General features: G+C 53.1%; 3 protein-coding genes across 4 annotated transcripts; all 3 read left to right on the forward strand.

Annotated features, from left to right (window-relative positions):
- The first annotated feature begins 793 nt into the window (after positions 1-793).
- HOXD11 (homeobox D11) lies at positions 794-17,216 on the forward strand. 2 transcript variants are annotated; one of them, XM_066346043.1, is made up of 3 exons: positions 794-1,871; positions 2,594-3,048; positions 17,107-17,216. In XM_066346043.1, exons 1-2 carry the CDS (start codon positions 1,085-1,087, stop codon positions 2,827-2,829), a joined length of 1,023 nt encoding a protein of 340 aa, XP_066202140.1. In that variant the 5' UTR covers positions 794-1,084; the 3' UTR covers positions 2,830-3,048; positions 17,107-17,216. The 2 variants fall into 2 exon arrangements, with proteins under 2 accessions (XP_066202140.1, XP_066202141.1); XM_066346044.1 differs by lacking the exon at positions 17,107-17,216 and adding an exon at positions 12,755-12,869.
- On the forward strand, positions 10,627-13,763 carry HOXD10 (homeobox D10). The gene is made up of 2 exons (XM_066346041.1): positions 10,627-11,431; positions 12,755-13,763. The coding sequence occupies exons 1-2, from the start codon at positions 10,687-10,689 to the stop codon at positions 13,030-13,032; spliced, it is 1,023 nt and encodes a 340-aa protein (XP_066202138.1). The 5' UTR covers positions 10,627-10,686; the 3' UTR covers positions 13,033-13,763.
- Positions 15,851-18,633, forward strand: HOXD9 (homeobox D9). The gene is given in 3 exon segments (XM_066346042.1): positions 15,851-16,558; positions 16,560-17,350; positions 17,688-18,633. Coding segments are annotated over 3 exon segments (1,119 nt in total). The 5' UTR covers positions 15,851-16,472; the 3' UTR covers positions 17,930-18,633.
- Positions 18,634-22,037: the final 3,404 nt, after the last annotated feature.

Genomic DNA, 22,037 nt, shown 5'->3' on the forward strand with positions numbered 1-22,037 from the left:
TGAGCTCCCTTCTGGCTTTAAGATTGGGAGAGAAAAAGGCAGAGAGGCGACAGGGGCTAGAAAGAGGCTTTGACACACAGTTAGGAGAAAGGTGAAGAGAGTATCAGGAGGCAGAGAAAAGGAGATAAAATAAGAGGAAGGAAAGAGGAAACAAGAGAAGGAAGTGAGACAATTAGAACAGGGGAGAAAGAAGTGAGAAGACTGTAGAGAAAAAGGAAGAAGAAAGAAATAGGGACAGAGGGAGGACAGAAGGACTGGGCCAAGTGGGCACTGAGGCCCTAGCCCGGGTGAGCTCCTGAGAGGGTTTTGGAGTGGCTTTTTCGAGGCTGGCACTCGCGCTCCCGTGGTCAGGAGTGGAGAGAACCAAGTTACTCTTTGGTGAAAGCTCCTGGCAGAGAAATACGTAAATCAGGGCTCCTTGCGCCCCAAGAGCTGCTCAATCACGCCCCGTGAACAAGAACCAACAAGCTCCGAGCTGGCAAGCTGCATAAGGTGGCGGCATCGCGGGGGAGGGAGTGGCTGCAGAAAGGGGTGTGGAGAGTGGGAACCTCACACCCTCACACCTAGTCCCCAGTGCCCCGGGCCGGGCTCCCCCCTCCGCTCTCCGCTTCTTTCCCTTCCCCCTGCCTCCTCCTTCCTCCCCCTCCCTCCTCCTCCCCGCCAGCCTCGGTCCGCGTACTTAAAGCGGCGCGGGCGGGCGGCCCAGCCCGGCGGTGGCAGATGCACCCAGCAGTGGCAGCCACCGGCGGCGCACAGGTGACCGTTCTGCGGAGCGGCCTGGTCAGGGGGCATCGAGGGAGATCTGGCTGGAGAGGGCGGCTGATCCTCTCCCGGCGCGCGCGTCTAGGCGCCAGGAGCCGTCCCGGGGCGTGTTGGCAAGCGCTGATATAGATATAAGGACATTTCTCTCCATGGCGTCACGTGACATAATTACCACCAGAATCAATCAAGATGAATTGCACGTCAGCGCCCGGTGGGGATTTTTGCTTAGTTGATCCTGGCCCAAGCCTCTCGTGCGATCAATGGCTCAGGCTGGCTGTGCGGGGAGCGGCGCGGGGCTCGCCGGCGCGCACGCCGCGAAGCCATGAACGACTTTGACGAGTGCGGCCCGAGCGCAGCCAGCATGTACCTGCCCGGCTGCGCCTACTATGTGGCCCCGTCGGACTTCGCCAGCAAGCCGTCGTTCCTGTCGCAGCCGTCGTCCTGCCAGATGACTTTCCCTTACTCCTCCAACCTGACGCCGCACGTCCAGCCCGTGCGCGAGGTGGCCTTCCGCGACTACGGCCTGGAGCGCGCCAAGTGGCCGTACCGCGGCGGCGGCGGCGGCGGCGGGGGCGCGGGGGGCGGCGGCGGGGGTGGCGGCCCCGGCGGGGGCGGCGGCGGCGGCGCGGGGGGCTACGCTCCCTACTACGCGGCGGCGGCGGCGGCCGCGGCGGCGGCGGCGGCGGCCGAGGAGGCGGCCATGCAGCGCGAGCTGCTCCCGCCCGCGGGCCGCCGGCCGGACGTGCTCTTCAAGGCGCCGGAGCCGGTGTGCGCCGCTCCCGGGCCGCCGCACGGCCCCGCGGGCGCCGCCTCCAACTTCTACAGCGCCGTGGGCCGCAACGGCATCCTGCCGCAGGGCTTCGACCAGTTCTACGAGGCCGCGCCCGGGCCCCCCTTCGCCGGGCCGCAGCCCCCGGCGCCGCCCGCGCCGCCCCAGCCCGAGGGCGCCGCCGACAAGGGCGACCCCAAGGCCGGGGCTGGCGGCGGCGGGGGCAGTCCCTGCGCCAAGGCGCCCCCCGCCTCGGAGCCGAAGGGGCCGGCGGAGAGCAGCGGGGGCGACGGCGAGGGGCCCCCGGGGGAGGCTGGGCCCGAGAAGAGCGGCGGCGCAGGTAGGCACCGCGCGGGGCGGGCGGCGCGGGGCGCGGCGGGGGGGGCGGCGGGGGCCTCCCTCCGCTTGCGCCGTTTTATGTGCTACTTTATAAGCATTCGAAGAGGTTTATACATCCTATAAGATTTCCCGGACCGTTGTAAAGCGTGTTTACGATAGGAAACCAATTTAGGTGGGCTTAAGGTAGACTTCGAGGAGGACATTAATCGCTGCAGAGAGCTTTCCCCTAGTTTGGGGTGTGTGTGTGCTGGAGACCATGGAGGGAGAGAGGAAGGGAAGGTTTCAAGCCAGTTTGTAAGGATGGACACTCAGGCCTCCAGTTTTTAAGGAGCAGGGTGGGATGAGGACAGTTGGATCCCTGAACTGGACTTTCCCCAGGCCTCGGGCCGAAGCACTCCGCTGGCTGGAGCGGAGCAGGTCCCAGCGCGCCGGTGTTCCTCTCCCCTTGGGTTCCAGCCCAGAACGTGCTTCTCGTTCTGCTTCCCCACCTCGGGGCCAGGCTGTGTGTCTGTGTCTGTCCGGGTGTGAACACGCGTCCACGCCCGCACTCTCGCCTGTGCCCGCCCATATATCATCCTCCATGACGCAGGCAGGGCCTTTCAGCGGCGGCAGGGGACGTCCCCAAAGGGCCGAGGCCTGGCCCTCGCCGGGGCCTGGGCGGGAGGGTGGGCGGGGGTTGGCAGGCGACGGCCTCTCTCACCCCTGGGTCTCTTTGCCTTGCAGTGCCCCCCCAGCGGTCCCGGAAAAAGCGCTGTCCCTACACCAAGTACCAGATCCGCGAACTGGAACGCGAGTTTTTCTTTAACGTGTACATAAACAAAGAGAAAAGACTCCAACTCTCTCGGATGCTCAACCTCACTGATCGGCAAGTCAAAATCTGGTTCCAGAATCGCAGGATGAAGGAAAAGAAATTGAACAGAGACCGTCTGCAGTATTTCACTGGAAATCCCTTATTTTGAGAGCTCCAGGAAGCGCCCCTCTCCCCTAAGCCCCACTCACTCACCCTCCTCCCCACCAGCCTGCTCTTGGCAGGCCCCAGGTCCTTGGGTTTAATGACGCCTCTTCTCTGCGGAACTCCACCATTTCTTCCCACTGTCACCTCGGGACCTCCCAGCGACCACTGCTGCCTGCGGACGAGGCCGGGGAATGGCCGAGCGGATCCTAATAAGGGGAAAATGGTAAATGCAAACGTCCCTTTACAATTTTACCGCCCGCGTGCTGTTGTTTCCCTCCCTCTCTCCAGGTCCCGGTGGGGACTCAGTGGGATGCGTAGAGAGTTAGGCCTGGGTTGCAAGGCACTTGTTTTTGTTCTGAGTTTAAGGGACCCTGCCCTTCCCCCTTTGGTGAACGCAAATTATTTAAACTCAGAAATGTACCTTTGGTCTGTCCTATCAAGGCACAACTCACTGTCTTTTGTGTGAATAAATGGTTTCTAGTAAAATGGAGGTTACAGTTTCAATACACTGTATGAATTTTCCTCTTTGAATAAGTTTAGTGTCTGATTAGGATATCTTAGTGGCCAAAACCTTTTGGCCCCATACAACTGAAAATCAAGTGAAACGCTTTTTATTTCCACTAAAAATAAGAGTTGCTCCCCCCACCGACCCCCATCCCCGCTGCTAGGTTTCTATGGGTTTTTAAAATCATTTTAGGGATGAAAGCTTGAATTGAGATGTGACCCTGGTGCTGTTTTCTCCAGACCATACAGCTGGGGCCGCAGGGGCACAGGAAGCAACAGTTCGCCTGCCTTCATCGAGTACATTTAGAATTTCTGAGAAAGTAAAAGCTGTTTTAAAAGACTGGTTAGAAACTCTACATTTACTGTTAGCAAAATGTCAAGGGTCCAAGTTCCCTTAAAAGAAGAAACCAATATTAGAACCCTTCAAGGACAAGAACGTTTGCTAAAAGGAAGTTATCAGTGGGCAGAGAGGTGTTGGGGTCCTTGCTGGTGTTGCAGCAGGTTGGGAGCAGAGAAGATAAGCCCCCTTCCTGAAACAGGGCCCAGGGCTACAGACCCAGTTCTCCCCACATTTATCGCTTCAAGTTACAAAATGTGGTGGAGGGTGCAGTGCACTTTATGTTGCAGGACCAGGCCAGGCTGTTTACAAAACCTTGAACTGTCTAGACAACACCATAAAAGCCAAAGTTCTAAACAGCTTAATTGGGTTATATTATACACCTTCTGGTGGGCCCAAAAGAGATTTCCGCAATGTGCAATAAACCAGAGGAGTGAGAAAATCTTCTCTTTCTCTGAAAAGAGTAAAGTGAATCTTATGACTCTTAACCTTTGATAAGCCCCAAATCCAAAAACTGATAATTATAAACCCATAAGATATACAGCACCACATGCCTCTTCCGAAGAGGCATGCATTGCCAAATGCAATTTTTTTTTACTTGCCAAAGCTTTTGGAGGAAGGAAAAAACATAAGTGCATAAGTGTATGCCTTTGAACTTCCAAAATGTCAAGGTCATCACCTTTAACCTTTCTGAATAATTAGGCGCCTTAAGGTTCTTCTGTGATATTCTTCCGCCACCCACTCTCACACACACATGCTCACACATCCTGATCCCCACACATTTATGACCACACAGAATCATATGATGGCTCACCATAAATCTAGGCAAATTCCTAATTTCAGGATCAATAACCTTAATTTCCCTTCAAGCATTAGTATAATTCAATAGCATTTGACTTCTTTTAAAAACACTAGTTAGAATAAAATGTCTACCAGAATGCTTTTAATACGGCTAGGAAATGGTGGGGTGTTTTTTGAAGGGGGGTCATAGAGAGCAGTCCCCTTTACTCTATTGAAGAACCTGGGTTTTAAAAGCAGGCATCTGGGAAAGGAAGTTCTATTTAGACTTACACCTTCGTTATATTTTTTAAAAATTGTCACCTTGTCAAATAAATTACTGCACTTTCTATGACATGGCACAAATACATATATATATGTATGTACATATATATATATATATATATATATATATATATATATATATATATATATATATACATATTTAAAAGCATCGCACAACCTTTGGTGAAATATGCAGTAGAAACAAAGCCTAGAATTCAGTATTTTCATTTGGAAGGGAGTTCCTTTGTTTGAAATTCTAGGTGTTCGTTAAAATGTCAGTAACCTAGTAGCATTCGTATGATCATTCCAGGAGCTTAAAACTGGTTTCTTTTTCAATCCATCCTTTTTCCTTTCTTTCTTTCTTTCTTTTTTTTTTTTAAGCTGCGGCTAAATGTAGCAAGCTTGCATGTCCACCACCTTAGGCAAGAGGTACCATTTTCCGTTTGCATGGCTTTGGAGAGCCACACGAGGGCGCGCTCACGTTCCGAAAGCCTCGGTCCGCAGGGAAGCCGCAGTTCCATATCATCCATTACTGGATTCTAATAGTCAGTCTCAGCCCGTTAGAAACAGGCGGCCGCTAAGGTGTTTGTTTGCTGTTTGCTTGTCCTAAGCAGCTACGAGGTGTGGGTAGTTGTGTAAAAACAGAGAAAAAAAAACTACCCAGATTTCTGGGGAGAAAAAACAAAAAACCAAAAAAACCCGATCACCTAATCGCTGTCTCCTTAAAGAAAAAGCTGTTGCAAAGAGTACTTTGTTGTTATAACCTGGTGGTGTTGAGGAGAAAAATTTAAATGACTGATATGTGCATTTCAAAATAGGTCATGCCACTGCGAGTTAATTAAATTAGGGGAAATGAATATTCTTGTTTGTTTGAGTGCGGACAGCGGTATGAGGACGGGACCACCCCTTCCCCAAACCGCGTCTGCCCTGCGCGCTCTCCGACCTTTTTCGATGATTAGATTAAAAGGCTTTTGTTTAAGACAGATCAGGGCGCCAACAACTTAGCTGAGTGTGCTCCCAGGAAAAAATGGGACGAATCGGAACTGAGGGGTGTCTTTCTGGGCAAGGAAGTCCCCTGTCCCCCTAGGTCGAGCCTGGCGCCAAGAGCCACGAGTAGCGACCGGGAGGCTCAGGAAGGACGATGAGTTGAGGCGCCGGTCCAGGCTGAGCTGATGCGTCTGCGGGAAGCGGCAGGTTGTCCCTGTTTAACACTTATACTCGTAGGTGTCGTGGAATCGGTATTGCATTGGAAGCAAACGGGTTTTGCATTTGACACACCCTTGGTCACCCTTGCAAGCCGCCTGCTGACTTCGATAGCGGAATTGGATTTGGGGACCAGCAGTTGTCTTGCGTGGTGCCGTTCTCACCACCACCACCGCCACTACCCCTCCCCTTGGCAAAGTCCCCGTGTCACCATCCTCAGACCGTAAGGGGGGTTCTAAACAAGAGGTCTCTAGGATGTGGGTTTCTAAGGGTGGGTAGTTGGCCCTTCTTCCCCGAAGTTCATTGTGAAGCGCATGCAATCCTTGGAATTAGAGCCTGCCTGGGCGGCCCCACTGTCTCCAAAGGCCTCGGATCAACCCCTGGGAGCTGGCATGGGCTCCAGGGTGGCTGAGGGGACGTGGGCACCCCGGTGAGGTGCCAGCCAGAGGCGTGGGTGTTCCCTGCGGGAACCCCGGCTCCAGTCTGTCGGACTGTGGGTCCAGCTTAGCCATTGTGAAGCAACATTTCCCTGGTCTAAGCCAGGCCTCATCCACACGGGGTGAGAACTCCCCCGCCCACGGACCGTTGTGTTCCTCGTTAGGTGGCTCCGGCGGGGGGATGTGGCTGTGTGGGCCCCTGGGCCTGGCTGGCAGCCCTCCGAACACCAGGGTGCCCCCAGGCTGCGGCTCCTTTCCTCCAGGCACTGCCCACGCTGGGCCTGAAGAAGGCCAGGGAGTTGGACCAGGACTTCTGAGAGGGGCAAACCTGGACCCTCCCGATGGTTCAGGGCTGTGGGCTCAGCTCGTGGGGGGTGGTCAGTATCTTGGGTCGCCAAGGTCTCCTGTCTTAAAGTAGAGGGGAAATGCGCTAAGTAAGGACTCTTTTGTGTCTGTTACGAAAAGAGGCTCCCTGGCTGCCAGGCCTACTGCACGTCTCCACAGACCCCTCTTCAAACTGGTGCTGGCTTCCCAAGTCTCCCCATTTGCTCCCTTGATTTCTTTTCGCATTGGCTGGAGGGTGCACCGTGCAACCCCGAGGGGCACTTTGGGGAGCCAGCTTTTAAAATTTGTCTCCATCCATTCTGCTCCCAAAGAGTAGTAAAGCCCCGGGGTCACCCAGGGCCCAAATTCCAGGCAAACCTAGGAGCCCCCAAATGCACTCAGGTCCGGGGCCTCTGCTCTTCTTCCTGGTGACAAGAGAGAGCAGATTCAAACTACTTTTTGATTACAAATGCTAATTTCTTGATAAAGCCATGATCCCTTTAATTTTTCTACGGAAAGAGCTGTGCCAGGGAGAAAGATGTCTTAGTACAAACATGGAAATTCATCTCTTTTATGGTGCAACATTGATTTATTATTAATGGTAACTGTTCCCACTGATCTAAAGATGATCGAGAATGTGGTTATGTAGCCACATTAAATACTCGTAAGCAAAATAAAGGCTGGCCTTGCAAGCCACTGCCTTTTCGTTCCATTTGCTTTCTCTTAGCCTTACGGTCTCAGACCAACTTCCCATTTTCCCCTGCCCAGGTATTCTCTTATATTAAAACTATTTCTGCTCAATTTTTTTAAATAAAATCTCTTTGAAATATTGGCAGTCTCTAGCCTTAAGGAGAGATGGTCTGAAGGCAGAAATTTGAAAAAGAATAAAATAGAATTTTGTGATAATTCATACAAAAATATCTGATATATATATTTTTTCCCCCCTGCAACTGAACACCTACTTAAAACCAAACCCAACGTGGGGGTGACTTTGAGTTCAAGCCACCAGGGAGCTGACACAGCAAGGCCCCCAGGTTCCGAGGGCAGAGCCTGCCTGCTCTGGCAGACCTCTCTGCTCCACGAGGAAACGCTGGTTTTTTGTTTTGTTTTGTTTTTAAGCTTGGCTGTTTTTTTCTATGTATAAATAAAGATTATGAAAGGGCATTCGATGGGCATAAAATCCCCGATTAGATTACACAGCCTAGCCTTCTGCGTGGGCAGGGAGACCTGGACAGCCAAGTCCCTGGCAGCCCCCTGGCTGAGGAGGAGAAAGGGCCATGCTGGAGCGCCAGGCCGGCGTCAGGGTGCCTGCCGAGAGCGGGCGCGGCGGGCACGGTGTCCAGCACTGGGCACGCTTTTGCTGTGGCTGGGATAGTAATAATCTCCACCTTGTGAGAAAGCAATTTTCGGAGTGCTGGTCAGTGGTTGTTAGCTTTGAACAGGACCTTAGCAGACTAGAGTGGAAAGGTAGGTTTTCCTTTCTTTTTCTGCCTTCCTCACTCCCTCCCCAAGCTTAAACACAGACAACTCTGCCGAAAGGTAATGTAATGTTGAGCCCTCAGACTCCCGGGCACACACAGCAGCCCGCAGCCGCAGCCGCAGCCGTTAGAGGCACTAGGCTTTTAACCTGACAATGATGTTGTATTTGAACAGCTGCGTAAAGGTTTAAAAGGTCTGTCTCATTGCCACCGCGGAGTTTTTTAAAAGGGGTTATTGTTTGGGCAAGGACACTGCGAGGGGACAGGCGAAGCCATCCCAAGGCCGAAAATAGTGTCCAACCCCTGTTTTTTTTTTTTCACCAAGCCAGGGGAGACTCCTTTTAGGGAGGGGCTGACAAAGGGTTTGGTGGAAAAGGTTTCTGTGAAGGAGCAAGCAGGCAAGCAGGTCCCCCAGAAAGCTGATGCGTTTTAATTACCATCGGGCTCCAAAGAAATGTTCTGCTGAGGCGGAAACCCACTTTGCCCACAAGTTCAGTCTGCGGGCCTGAAACCCAAGGCCAGCCCATAACAGGGCACTGTGGGAAGAAGAAAACACGATGCCTTCCGCAGCAGAGAACCGCTTCACCCTCCGAGTTAGCGGGACCCCTTTCCTCTTTCGGGGGCAGTGAAGGGGATCCGGAAGCCGGAACACGGCTCGGCGCCCTGGCCCGGCCCCTCGGCCAGGGGAAGCCTGTGGAAATCAAGGTTAAAGCTCCCGCTGCTGCCCCGAGGCCGGAGCTCGCAAAGGGCTGCTCACCGTTTGCAGCCGGAGAACAAGGGAGGAAGTTGTTGGAGAAGTTTCTCATAAAACTCGGAGTTTCTATGGCGTGATGGTGGCGGTTCTTTAATGAGCTCAGCCACAACCCCAGACCAAATCCTCTTTAGAGAACTTTCCCTCACCAAAGAGAACGGGAGACTCAGGTTGTTCCCCCACCTCTTCTTGGCCTCCCTCTCCTCACCCAAGCAAAACTGTGTCAGATATTTTAGATTATTTGGATTGTCCAAAACTATAAAACTCTATTCTGACAAAAGTATAGCTTTTAACATTTGACGATTTGTATTAAAACCAAAAAAATTGACCTTCTTGGTTAGTAGCGAAGGGGAAAAATCAATAGTATAATTTTCAATAATTCATAAAGTGAACGCCATTATGCTAAATCCTAACTATTAATCTTATCCTTTACAAAGTCTCGATTGATTTGTTAATAAAATATCTTCCCGTGTGTGGCAACGGCGGGTATAACTCTTTAAAAACCTTCAGAAGCAAGAAAATTGCCAAGGAGCCCAAGAATGTAGATGAGAATTTTATTGATCGCCTTGATTCTTCTTAATATGTATTAATAAATTCCACAACCTTTTGTACCTCGCACTTGTCAGAAACCAATGCTTTTACAAAATCCATAAAAGGAAAACATTTTTCTTTGCAGAAGAACCAACTGACACCTTTGCATCTCTCTCCTGTTCGGCCCAGTCAGTTTTAGAAAACTTCTAGAGTTTGAGGTCATGAGTTTTCCTTTTTTAAAAAAAATATTTTCTTTCACTTTTCCTTCTTCTCTGCCCTCTATCATCAGGGTGTGTGGGGAGGGAAACCTCGGTTTAGTTCTTCCGCTGGGAACCTTAGAGACGCTTTTGCTGATAGGAAACTGCTTCGGCGAGGGACTGTCCCCGTCTGGAAGCTGCCAGCGGCCGGCCCGCAGAGATCGGGGTGTGGTTCCTCCGAGAGCCCAAGGCTGGAAGTAGCCCTCGGAGCGCGGAGGAACCCGCAGCCCGGGCCGACAGGCCTGAGGAGCAGCCGGGGCCGGGGCCCACGCCGTCCTGAGGGCTCTGGGGCGGGCCGGCTGGGTGGCCTGTCGGCCCTCGCGGCCCTGGCCCTTCTGGCCTCTGCTCCCCAGGATACCTTGGCTGCGTCTTTGCGCAGGAGATCTCTCCTGCGGACCTCTGCGGTAGGATGTCCCGGAGCCCGGGGAATAAACTCACCTTTCCAGGCTGCCCCGGACAAAAATAAACCAACCTGGGCCCCCACCCCCGCCCGGGCCCCGGCCCTGGCCCTCTCGGGAGCGTTCTGTCTGGGTGTGTGCGTGGAATGCTTCTGTGTGCTGGCGCCACGGGGCTCCGGCTTCCCTCCCCGCGCGAGTCCTCCCGAGGCCCCCTTCGGCCGAGCCTTTCCTTCTGCCTGCGTGGCCCGGAGGCCCGAGTGGGGGACGCGAATGGGGCGGGCGGGCCGAGCGAGCCCCGGGTAGGCTGGCGCGCGGCGGAGAGCACTGGGCCGGTTGTCTTCAGCGCGCACTATCTCCGACGCGTAGTAGATGTCGCTGTTGTCCGCGCTTACGCGGCCCGCTGGCCGGGCTCTGGAGCACGTGACCTGCGAGGAGGCTGCGGCTCAAGGCCATTTTCAAATCTCATTGGCTTGGTTGTCATGTGGTCGGCAGAGGCACCCACAATTACACGGGGAATGTTTTCCTAGAGATGTCAGCTTACAAAGGACACAATCTCTCTTCTTCAAATTCCTCCCCAAAATGTCCTTTCCCAACAGCTCTCCTGCTGCTAATACTTTTTTAGTAGATTCCTTGATCAGTGCCTGCAGGAGTGACAGTTTTTATTCGAGCAGCGCCAGCATGTACATGCCACCACCTAGCGCAGACATGGGGACCTATGGAATGCAAACCTGTGGACTGCTCCCGTCTCTGGCCAAAAGAGAAGTGAACCACCAAAATATGGGTATGAATGTGCATCCGTATATACCTCAAGTAGACAGTTGGACAGACCCGAACAGATCTTGTCGAATAGAGCAACCTGTTACACAGCAAGTTCCCACTTGCTCCTTCACCACCAACATTAAGGAAGAATCCAATTGCTGCATGTATTCTGATAAGCGCAACAAACTCATTCCTGCCGAGGTCCCTTCGTACCAGAGGCTGGTCCCCGAGTCCTGCCCCGTTGAGAACCCCGAGGTTCCCGTCCCTGGATATTTTAGACTGAGCCAGACCTACGCCACTGGGAAAACCCAAGAGTACAATAACAGCCCCGAAGGCAGCTCCACAGTCATGCTCCAGCTCAACCCTCGTGGCGCGGCCAAGCCGCAGCTCCCGGCCGCCCAGCTGCAGATGGAGAAGAAGATGAGCGAGCCCGCCAGCGGCCAGGAGGCCACCAAAGTCTCCCAGGTGGAGAGCCCTGAGGCCAAGGGCGGCCTTCCGGAAGAGAGGAGCTGCCTGGCTGAGGTCTCGGTGTCCAGCCCTGAAGTGCAGGAGAAGGAAAGCAAAGGTCGGTATGAGCAGCGTCGCCACCCCGGCGGGGCGTGCAGCCCGGGAGCCTGGCGAAGGGAGCACCTGGGTGCTCAGGGCAGAGCCTGGGCGGCTCAGGCGGGCCCGACTGGCAGGTGCTGCTCCTCCCAGCTTTTAGAGGGGGCCATCTCAGCGCTGAGGTCGTGCCTGCCTTTCCTCCGCTTCCCTGGCCCTCCTGGCTAGTCCTAGCTCCACGCCGCTGGCGCGTGGACAGAGAAAGGGCTTGCTGGGTTTCTTTTTCCTGAGCTAGATCTGAAATGCAACAAAAGAGCGCAAATGACCTGCGGCTCATAAACAGGGCCCCAGAACCTCCTTTCTTCTGCTCAGATTTGCAGTCTCAGCTTTGCCTCTTACCCAGCGATTATTTTAAGGTGCTCCAAGGCACCGTGTTTGTGTTTAAGCGTATGCACCCCGCATCCTGCGAGCTTGGGGGCGGCGAGAGGAACGGGACGGCTTGGCTATTTGGTACTTGGGTGGGGGTGGAAAAGGGCTCCTGGACTCCTCGGGGCTAGGTAACCTTGGCTTTGTCTGGGGAAATGCCTTGAGCTTTGCAATTCATTTGCAAAGGAAGCAAGAGCGGCCTGGGGGGAGAATAGGGTCTGCACAGCCCGCCCAGCAGGGCCAGCCTCAGGGCTGAGCCCGGGCAAAGAGCCAGGGCTCTGGGGTCTTTGAGAAGGAAGCCTTTCCCTGCATCTTTTCCCCAGCGCCCAAAGGCCGGCCTCATTAAGGAGCTACATTTCTGGGGCAAGGCTTTTTGTGTGGGGACAAGAAGACATGAAAATTCAGGAAATTCTGGGTTATTCAACAATGTCCAGCAGGGAAGAAAAGGTGCACTGAGTTTCTTGGTGATATTTGGAAAGAGAATGGGGCCCTAGAAGAAGTGAGGAGGAGTGGCGGACCTGGGGACCTGAGGCAGCAGGAGGGCGGTAGACCTGTCCAGGCTGTGGCTTGCTTCTTCCACTCCAGTTCTGTTTCGAGAAGACTAACTTAGAGTGCTGCTGGGGAGATGCTGAAAGTTTACTATTGTACTCATGTTTGGTGCAGGTCAGAAAGTTGAGAGAGAGAGAACCCTGACACAGAGGGCGAGGTACCGGCCTATCATGTCATTTGGGGCATTTAAACTAATCTGGCATCAATTACAAATCCCTTCCAGGGCTCATCTCATGTGAGTAATGCTTAATATCAGATTTCCCAAAGCAACCTGGCTGTCAGCCAGGTCATGGCCAAGGGTACATTTGAAAAGACTGAGAGAAAAAAAAAAATTCTTGATTTTTTTTTCTTCTTTTCCCTTTAATTTTGTTAGAGGAAATCAAGTCTGATACTCCAACCAGCAATTGGCTCACTGCAAAGAGTGGCAGAAAGAAGAGGTGCCCTTACACTAAGCACCAAACGCTGGAATTAGAAAAAGAGTTCTTGTTCAATATGTACCTCACCCGCGAGCGCCGCCTAGAGATCAGTAAAAGCGTTAACCTCACCGACAGGCAGGTCAAGATTTGGTTTCAAAACCGCAGAATGAAACTCAAGAAGATGAGCCGAGAGAACCGGATCCGAGAACTCACCGCCAACCTCACCTTCTCTTAGGTCCGAGGCCCGTGGGAAGCCAAGATCAGAAAAGGGGCACCGAGCTCCAGGGCGGAGCGCTGGAGCACTGGGAAGGCGGAGACAAAACCATTGCTCTCTGTTTTTTTGTTTTGTTTTCCTGCTAGAATGTGACTTTGGGGTCATTTTGTTCGTGCTGCAAGTGATCTGTAATCCCTATGAGTATATATATATATATATTAAAAAAACTAGCACGTGTAATTTATTATTTTTTTCCATCGTAATGCAGGGTAACTATTACTGCGCATTTTCATTTGGGTCTTAACTTATTGGAACTGTAGAGCATCCATCAATCCATTCATCCATCCAGCAATGTGACTTTTTCATGTTTTCCTAACACAAAAGGTCTGTGTGTGGTTAGTCCATGATCCCATGGCATTTTGAATACATCAGTACTTAAAAGTACTTAAATTACATATATATATATATATATGTATATTTTAAAAAGATTAAGAAAACCCACAAGCTTTGGGGGGAGGGGGACTAAAAAGCACATCACAATGTATCTTTTCACAAATGAATTTAGCAGTTGTCCTTGGTGAGATGGAATATTGACGACTTCTGCCTTGTTGCCTCTCCCTTGTGGTGCATCTGTGGTTTGGTAGAGTCTAACAGCAAGCTGTCCTTTCTGTGCATGTTCTGGTCGCATGTATAATGCAATAAACTCTGGAAACGAGTTTGCTCCCTCTGCTTTCTAAAATGAAAATTTGTTATGGTGGAAATAAAAGCCTTTGGTGAGATGATCTTCCTGTTAAACTGCTTGTTTGGAGCAGTTGGTGGTGGTGGTGGGGAAGATGGAGAGCAGGGGAAAGGACACGGGAGAGAGAAGCTGGAGGAGGCCTAGGGTCCTGAAATTTGGCAGTGGGGGGGGGGTGGTGATAATCCAGCCTCCGTGTGCTGTTTCCATAGACAGGGAAGAAGAGGAGTCTGCTCTCCCTGACCCCCCAAAGGTTGAATTGAATTCACAATGGGTGTGAGTTTCCCTGCTAGCTCGAGCCTGTGCCCAAGCTGGTTTTTCCTTAAAGCTCCCTACCTATGTGTCTTTCTCTCTTTGTTTTTGGTTGTTATTTTTAATGCTTTCACTGGGGTCTTGACCATTTCTGGCTGGCATGCCATCATGAGGGGCTGGGTTGAAACCAGTCCTGCCCACCTGGAAGCCGCCGGGACTCCATTGCAGGAACAAGGACAAGCAGCAGCTTAGCATCGCATAGGATCCAATTTTGCCCCCCCCTTCCCCCATTCCCCCATTTCACTCCCATTCCGAGCACAAGACAGCCAGGTCACAGCCAAACAGAGGAGGGGTGAATTCTCCCATCCCACTTTGTCCTGGTTTTCTTGTTCAAGGATTTTATACTCAGTCCACATGAATTTAGTGATCCACATGAATTTTTTTAAGGAAAAAAATATTGTTTCCCCCCTAATCTCCCTCCTGTTTAATTACAAAATACTGGTTACAGACACTGTATCAGGGAGGCAAGAAAATGTACAAAGGGCGAAAGATTTTGCAAATGAACATGACTTTTCATGGAGTCCAATGTTCCCTTGCAGCCATGGTTTGGAAACCTCCAGCTTTCGCCAGCGTATATACTGGAGGATCCTCAGCCCAAGTGAGTGCAGACTTATTTAGTTCTGCCAGGGAGAAGGAAGGAGAGGCCTTGGGGAAAACTGCTGACAGAGAATTTGTTACTCCAGGTTGTGCTGCAGTTTCAAAGGGTCTCCAACAGCTTCAAGCAGCTTCACAGAACACGTTCTTTTCATCTCTTCCCTTTTTTCCCTAAAAAACAATCAATTTAGGGGCTCTAAGCATTAGAGCCCTGACCTCTTCCAGGAAGTCTTTTGCAGACTCCACATTTATTCAGAGTTTTAAACTTCCTCCTTCAAACCAAGAACCTTCCGCTGTTTCAAGACAGAACCCTTTTAAGAGAGCTATTTCTAGGGGTGGGAGAGAGCCGGTCGAATGAATGCCAGGCTGGGAACACTGGAATCCATTTCCCCCAGACCTTCATTGGTTGGGCAGGAGGAGGGCAATTTAAAACTTTCCGTCTCCCCAACGATGTGGGGAGCTCCATAGTTGTTGACAGGGGGGCATGTCTAGGAGGAAAACCGTGCTACAGGCAGAGGCAGCTCCTCTGCAACAATATCAGAAAGCCAATGGCAAAAATAACCCATCAGGCCATAAATAGCCATGTACCCCTTCCTTTCCGGGGCTCGAGGTGGGCTGGGAGCCCTCCCAGAGCTGCGCTGGGCAACTTGTACGAGGACTACGTCCTCCTGCGCCCGGCTGCTTTTGTCTCAGTTCCCAGCCGGGGCTTTGAGGCTTTGTACCATGGATTTGGGAGTGACAATGGGCATCTCCCTCAGATTCAAGGCTGCCTAGCCTTACTTCTGGAGGCAAAAAAAAAAAAAAAAAAAAAGAATTTGTCAGAGAGTGGCCCAAGGACCAGACCATTTTAAAGACATCTCCAGCATTCAGCCGAGGCCTCTGAGGAGGAATCCCGAGAACAGGCCCTGCCTCGGGAGACGCGGCCTTGCGGAGGCAGGGCAGGTGGGAGTGGGGCCAGGTCTGGAGCGAGCCTGGGTGTTGCCCTGTGGCGTGTTCTCTTCCAGGGCCTGGGCAGCAGCCCCGGAGCAGACAAGGCACCTGGCCGCCGCTGTCCTCGCGGCGCCGACGACCTCCCGAGGGCGGACGGAAGCCTCGGCCGTGGCCGCCGCCGCGCGCAGCCCGCGGGCTAGGCCGCCCCGGCTCGCGTCCCGCCACGGCGGGCGCTCAGCCTCACGTCGGGGGTGTGTGGCCGCGCGGGCGGGAGCGTGGTGGGGGCGGAGGCCCTCCGAGCTGCTCCATCCGTCCGTTTTATTAGGGACACATTAATCTATAATCAAATGCACCTCATAAAATTTTTATTGAAAGGCATAATATCATTACAGAGGTCTTCCACCTGTTTTAAACAACACGACAAGCTGTGAGAGCGTGTGTGGGTCTGTGCGGGGAGGGGGGGTTCGGGGAGGAAGAGAGACACATGGAGAAGAACTCCCCTCGGGCGCCAGGGGGCCGCCTCCGAGGCCCGGCGCGCCTGGGGCTGCCCGGCCGCCCGCGCTCCGGCTGCTCGGGGTCCGGCCAGGCGCTCAGGGGGCCCGGGACGCGCGGCTGGCAGCCCGGAGCCCGGGAGCTGGGCAGGCAGCGCCGGGACCGGCCTGAACCACGGAGGAAGAGCCGGACAAATAGTCCCCAGCGCCTCCTGCGGCCGCGGCCGGGCGTGCGGTCCCGCAGCCGCGCGGCCGGCGGCGCTCGGTTGGGCCAAGTCCCGCGCACCGGCCGGGACCGCGGGCTCTAATTGCGGCGCTTATGTTGTTGATGATTTTTTTTTTTTTAATCACAGCAGCCCCCAGTTTAGCGGACTGATTTACTCCCGGTATTGGTAAATATGATCACGTGGGCCGCGCGACCAATGGTGGCGGCTGCAGCCCGCGAACTAGTCGGCGGCCAGGGCGCCGGCGGGGAGCGCCGCGGCGGGCAGAGTAACCTTGGGTGGGAGCGCGCGGCGCAGCATGTCCTCCAGCGGCGCCCTCAGCAACTACTACGTGGACTCGCTCATAGGCCATGAGGGCGACGAGGCGTTCGCCGGGCGCTTCGGGCCGCCCGGGCCCGGCGCGCAGGGCAGGCCCGCAGGTGTGGCCGACAGCCCGGCCGCCGCCGCCGCCGAGTTCGCCTCGTGTAGTTTTGCCCCCAAATCGGCCGTGTTCCCCGCCTCGTGGTCCGCGGTGCCCGCCCAGCCCCCGGCGGCGGCGGCGATGAGCGGCCTCTACCACCCGTACGTGCCCCCGCCGCCCCTGGCGGCCGCCGCCTCCGAGCCCGGCCGGTACATGCGCTCCTGGATGGACCCGCTGCCCGGCTTCCCGGGCGGCGCGGGCGGCGGCGGCCCCGGCCCCGGCCCCGGCTCCGGCGGCCCACCCAGCAGGCGCCACTACGGGATTAAGCCTGAAACCGGAGCGGCCCCGACCCCCGCCGCCGCCGCCACGACCTCCTCCTCCACTTCCTCGTCTTCCTCCTCCAAACAGACTGAGTGCTCCGCGGCCCGCGAGTCCCAGGGGAGCGGCGACCCCGAGTTCCCGTGTGACTCGTTCCTGCGGGACAAGGCGGCGGCGGCCGGGGGGAGCCGGCCCGGGGCCGGCATCGGGGCCGGGGCCGGGCCGGGCGGCGCGTCGGAGCCCTCGGCTTGCGGCGACCACCCGAGCCCCGGCTGCCCGCTCAAGGAGGAGGAGAAGCAGCATCCGCAGCCGCCGCAGCAGCAACTTGACCCAAGTAAGTGCGAAAGAAATTGCCCCCTGATTTATTGCTGAAACCTGTAAGGCTCAAATGTGCAAAACTGATAGTTTTACTAACCTATAAAAACGTCTCGCAGGCTACCCCAGCGTAGGCGAGCAACACACATCCATAAAAAAGCTTCCCATAACCACCTACCCCGGGCGCGCGGCTTGTACGGCAAACAGAGCGCGGGCATTAAGGATTTTATGATAATTCCCCCAAGTTGTGAAAAGCGACCATCCTTGGTGAAATTAATTTAACGATCTCTCTCCCACCCTGTCGTCTCTCCCTCCCCTCCGCCCTTCGTCCCCTTCCCCAAACCCTCTCTTCACAGACAACCCCGCCGCCAACTGGATCCACGCGCGCTCCACCCGGAAAAAGCGTTGTCCCTACACCAAGTACCAGACGCTGGAGTTGGAGAAGGAGTTCCTTTTCAACATGTACCTCACCCGGGACCGGCGCTACGAGGTGGCAAGGATTCTAAACCTCACAGAGAGACAAGTCAAAATCTGGTTCCAGAACCGTAGGATGAAAATGAAAAAGATGAGCAAGGAGAAATGCCCCAAAGGGGACTGACCCGCGAGGCGCCAGGCGGACCGCTCTGCCCTGCAAAGGCAGCGGGGTTTTCCTTTGTGGGTGCTTGATTTCCAGAAACTCTCCAGCGATTCGGACATTTTACCCCTTTTTTAGGTAGAAGTGACTGTGTGGTTGGTGTCTGTGAGGTCTTTGGGGGACTCTGTATTTGCTCGCTTATGTGTTGGAGAAACCAAGGGGCTTGGGGCTCTGTCCTGCCCCTCGCCCTTCCTTTCCTGCCCCGTCGGTTCCTTAGGAAATGCTGTATTTTGTGAGTGCACGCTGGCCTGAGCAGCCCTCTCCTTTGTAAATGTCCTCCATGTTTCTGAAAAGTGCTGTTGTTTAGCCCCTAGCGCTGTGCCAGCAGGGGCCACGCGGGCCCCACTTCCGAGAATGAAGGCAGAGCAACTGCAGTGTGGAGGCCGAAGAGGCCTAGCCAGGTAGCCCAACGGTCATGAAAGCCCCCTTTCCTCAGGGAGCCCACGGGCCCTCAGCTGAGGCCTGGAAGGAAGCCGAGAGAGGAGCCCAGGGCCTCCGCTGGGGCTGGGGCTGGGGGTGTCATTCTCAGTGAACCGGAGGAGCCCCAGGAGGGCTCGGCTCGCGTGGGCAGCCGCGGGTGTAGGCCCTCCCGGCTCCTGCCTGAGGACCAGTTGTAAATGTTACCGCTTCCTACCAATAAATGCTGACCTGATCGAATGGATCCCAGACACTGGTCCTGAACGCTGTGTGCTTGCTTTCTCTGTCTCTGTAAAACGTCACCCTCACGGGACGTCTCCCCTACATTGCTAAAACTCCGAGGGCCTTCCCCTCGGAGAGGTCCGAGTCTCCCTTTGTGTGGCAGACGCAGCCTGGCGCGCAGCACCTGGGTGGCCCTGGCGGCTCGTCCCTCCCCCAGTTTGCTTCCAGCACCCCGGCACTCGGTGCCCGGACCCAGTGTCAGCCTCCCAGCGGCGCTCGGAGGGGCAGAGGGGCCCCAGAAAGCGCCCTTCGCTGGGGCTTTGGCACAACGTACCCCTCAGGGAGCCCCAGCCACTGACACCCCCACCACCCAGAATGGGAAGGCCACTGTGCACTCGGAGCAACTTCTCCAGGTCGCCTGGGCTGGCGGGCTCCGGGGCGGCCCCGCCGGGCCAGCTGGGAGCTTCCGCTCCTCCCCACTGGAGCCCTAAAGTGACCTCAGGAGATCAAAATGGTCAAGGTTCTTTCCCGAAGCTACCTCGGTCCCACCGCCCTCTCCCCTCACCCAGGTTTTGTATGCATTTAGCTCCGGGCCTGGCCTGCTGAGGGCCGCGTTCAGGGGCTAAAATGAAGGTCATTGTGAGGGTTTGGGCGCAGCGCACTTTGCAGGCCCGAGGGGCGGCGGCGCCTGGCGGCCTGCGCTGGGCGGAAGAGGGGGCGAGGGCAGAGTTCGGGGGGCTCTTGATGAAAGAAGGGACTTGAAGGAAAAGCAGAGGGGGGCTGGGAGGGAAAGCCAAGGCCCAGATCCGGCCGAAGGTGCCGCGTCCCCCCGCCCCTGCGGCCAGCCCGGTACCTAGGGCCCTTTGAAAACAGGAAGAGCCAAGGTGTCATAAAGCCATCGAGCCGGCGAGACGTCTGGAGGTAATGAGTTTACGACAGGCCCGGCGCTTCGCTTTGAAACTGTCTCATTTTGATGTTTGTGTTTGTAGGAGGAAAGAAAAAAATGCAGACAAAAACTAGGTCTTAAAATCTGAACAATAAAGTATAAACAAGACTGTGTTGGACCAAGAAATCAGGGGCTCGGGAAGTGTACGAATTTAGAAAATAAAAATGGGGGTGTCTGGTTAGGAAGAAGGATAGGATGTATTTCTTGATTTTTAAAATGGTCTGGGTATTAGAATTAGTCTACGGTGGGTGGCTCTTTATAATATTTGACTATGGCCGCAGACTAGCTTGTTCTTTTTTGTTTGTTTTTAAAGCCGCCTTTTATTCGGGGGTGGGTTAGTGATCTTGGGTCATTTACTCAGGCCGAGGGTGTCCCAGCCACATGGTCGTGGGGGGAATAATTGTTATTTAAATGCCTTTTTACAAAAATGTCTGGCCCTCCACTCCAAAATCTGAAGCAAAAATATTTTTTTTGAAAATTATATCTTACAGACAATATAATAGTTACTGCTGAGTTGTAGGAAAGCGCTTTTGAAAAATTAGAAAAAAGATTAACCTCGCAGGAAACAACTAAACACCTAAGCTGATTAAAGTCTTTACTTTAAAAAAATCAAGTAGAATATTTAGTCAATTCAGTTCATTGTGACTTTTGAGATAAATGTAAAATCGCATTTATTGTGCACACAAGTTCCAGTGAATGCAGGCCCTACAAGGCCTTTCCAGACAACCACTCAGAGATCTAGCAAAAAGATTTTAATTTGGTTTCTCTCCCCCACTCCACTGTCCAGTGAAATTGGCCCAAAGCATTAAAATCACAAAATTAAAATAGCAAATACTCATGATTTAATGCTGAGTAACAGCTTTAAAAGAAACAAAAAACAAAATAAACTTCCATATTTTCTTAGTTTTTGACGTACCTGGCTTCTCTGGGAAAAAAAATCGTGTTGCAGTTGATATTTAGAAAGTTGTGATTTGTTAAATCTAGCCCACCTGTGATTGTGGGTGATTACCAAATGAGAACCTACTGTGTCTGGCAAAAGAAGGGCTGGAAACTTTTGAAAAAGACACTACTGAAAGCTCTTAGGAGCAGAAAATATATTTGGCATTTAGGAGTCCCTGATTGCTGCACCAGATTAGTTGACAATCAAAGGGATGAAGTATTATTAGCCTCAGCGATCCAAGCCCCAGTCAAACTAAAGAACTATATAGATTGGCAGTGGTTCGAATTGAATAAAGGGAAGTTAAGCTCTGTCGCTGGAGATAGCATATGGCCACTAGAGGGCGCCGTTGCTCCACTCTGATCTCGTAAAGCTGGAATTGTGGTGAAGGAAGGTTTTGATTAACAATATTTACAATCTTATTTTTAATTCCAAATTAGGATAAATTTAACAAAAAGAAGCAATGTGAACCATTAAATCCTGCAGCCGTGTTTTAGGGATAAAATTTTGGCTTAGTCAGGATTTCAGAAAATCTGAACTATGGCACAGCTGAAACCATAAGCAGGATGGCAAGTTAATGCGTTCTATCAAAACAGAAGGTTGTAAAAGCATAGATCTTTATTTACCAAGTTAATCGTGCTCTTTCCCCCATTCAGATTATAAACAAAATGCTTGAAGGAAAAACTAAGTGTTTTGTTCCAAGAGGAAATGTGTTGTAATGCTTTCTTGAAATGAATTTTGTAGTATTTGTGTTTATTTTTCACCCCCAGGAATCACACAGTTCTAGAAGATGCCTTGCATTGTTGAGATCTGGGCTCACTCTTCTCTCCCCCCCCCCCCATTCCATTCCAAAACCCAGTTTCATTGAGTGTTTAAACACACAAAGGCTCACATACAAAACAGTGAAATTAAAAAGACACATTTACAAAGTTAGTTTCAAGGCTTTGTTGAAAACAATACTCTTTTAATTGGGTATTTGCAAGGTTAAAATGCAAATCGTTAACTGTCAGAATACGTTCGTTAGCCTTAGGATTTAAAGGAAGTTTTACCTGGAGATAAGCGACAGAAAACACACAAAACAAACCCCTGCCCTCCAGCACCCCCACAACAAAAGTCTCCTGCACTCTACTGATTTAAAAACCAAAGCATGCCTATATCCTCTGAAGATTTATTAGCAATTCGTTTAACCATTTCTAGTCATTCCCTGTAAAAAAACAAACAAACAATGGAAAGAGTCTTAGAAATTATCTTGTTATGCCTTTCTACCTTATTTTCTCCATTTCCAAAATATGGTATTCATTCCCCAGGACAGACCTCAAGATCGCAGGATCGCACTCATAGGCTAGGGCTTCTCACAAGGAGTGTGTGTGTGTGTGTGTGTGTGTGTGTGTGTGTGTGTGTGTGTGTGTGTCGGGGAGGGGAGGCGGGGGTTGAAATCACCTTTGGGGACCATCTGGAATTTTTAGAGATTTGCGTGGTGTTTCAGCATTAGCGGGAGCATCCTCGATAGGCTCAGGGGCGTGTTTCGAAGTTGGTTCCCAAGGCCGGTG

Source organism: Saccopteryx leptura, chromosome 7 (assembly GCF_036850995.1).
Source record: "Saccopteryx leptura isolate mSacLep1 chromosome 7, mSacLep1_pri_phased_curated, whole genome shotgun sequence".
Lineage (NCBI taxonomy): Eukaryota > Metazoa > Chordata > Mammalia > Chiroptera > Emballonuridae > Saccopteryx > Saccopteryx leptura.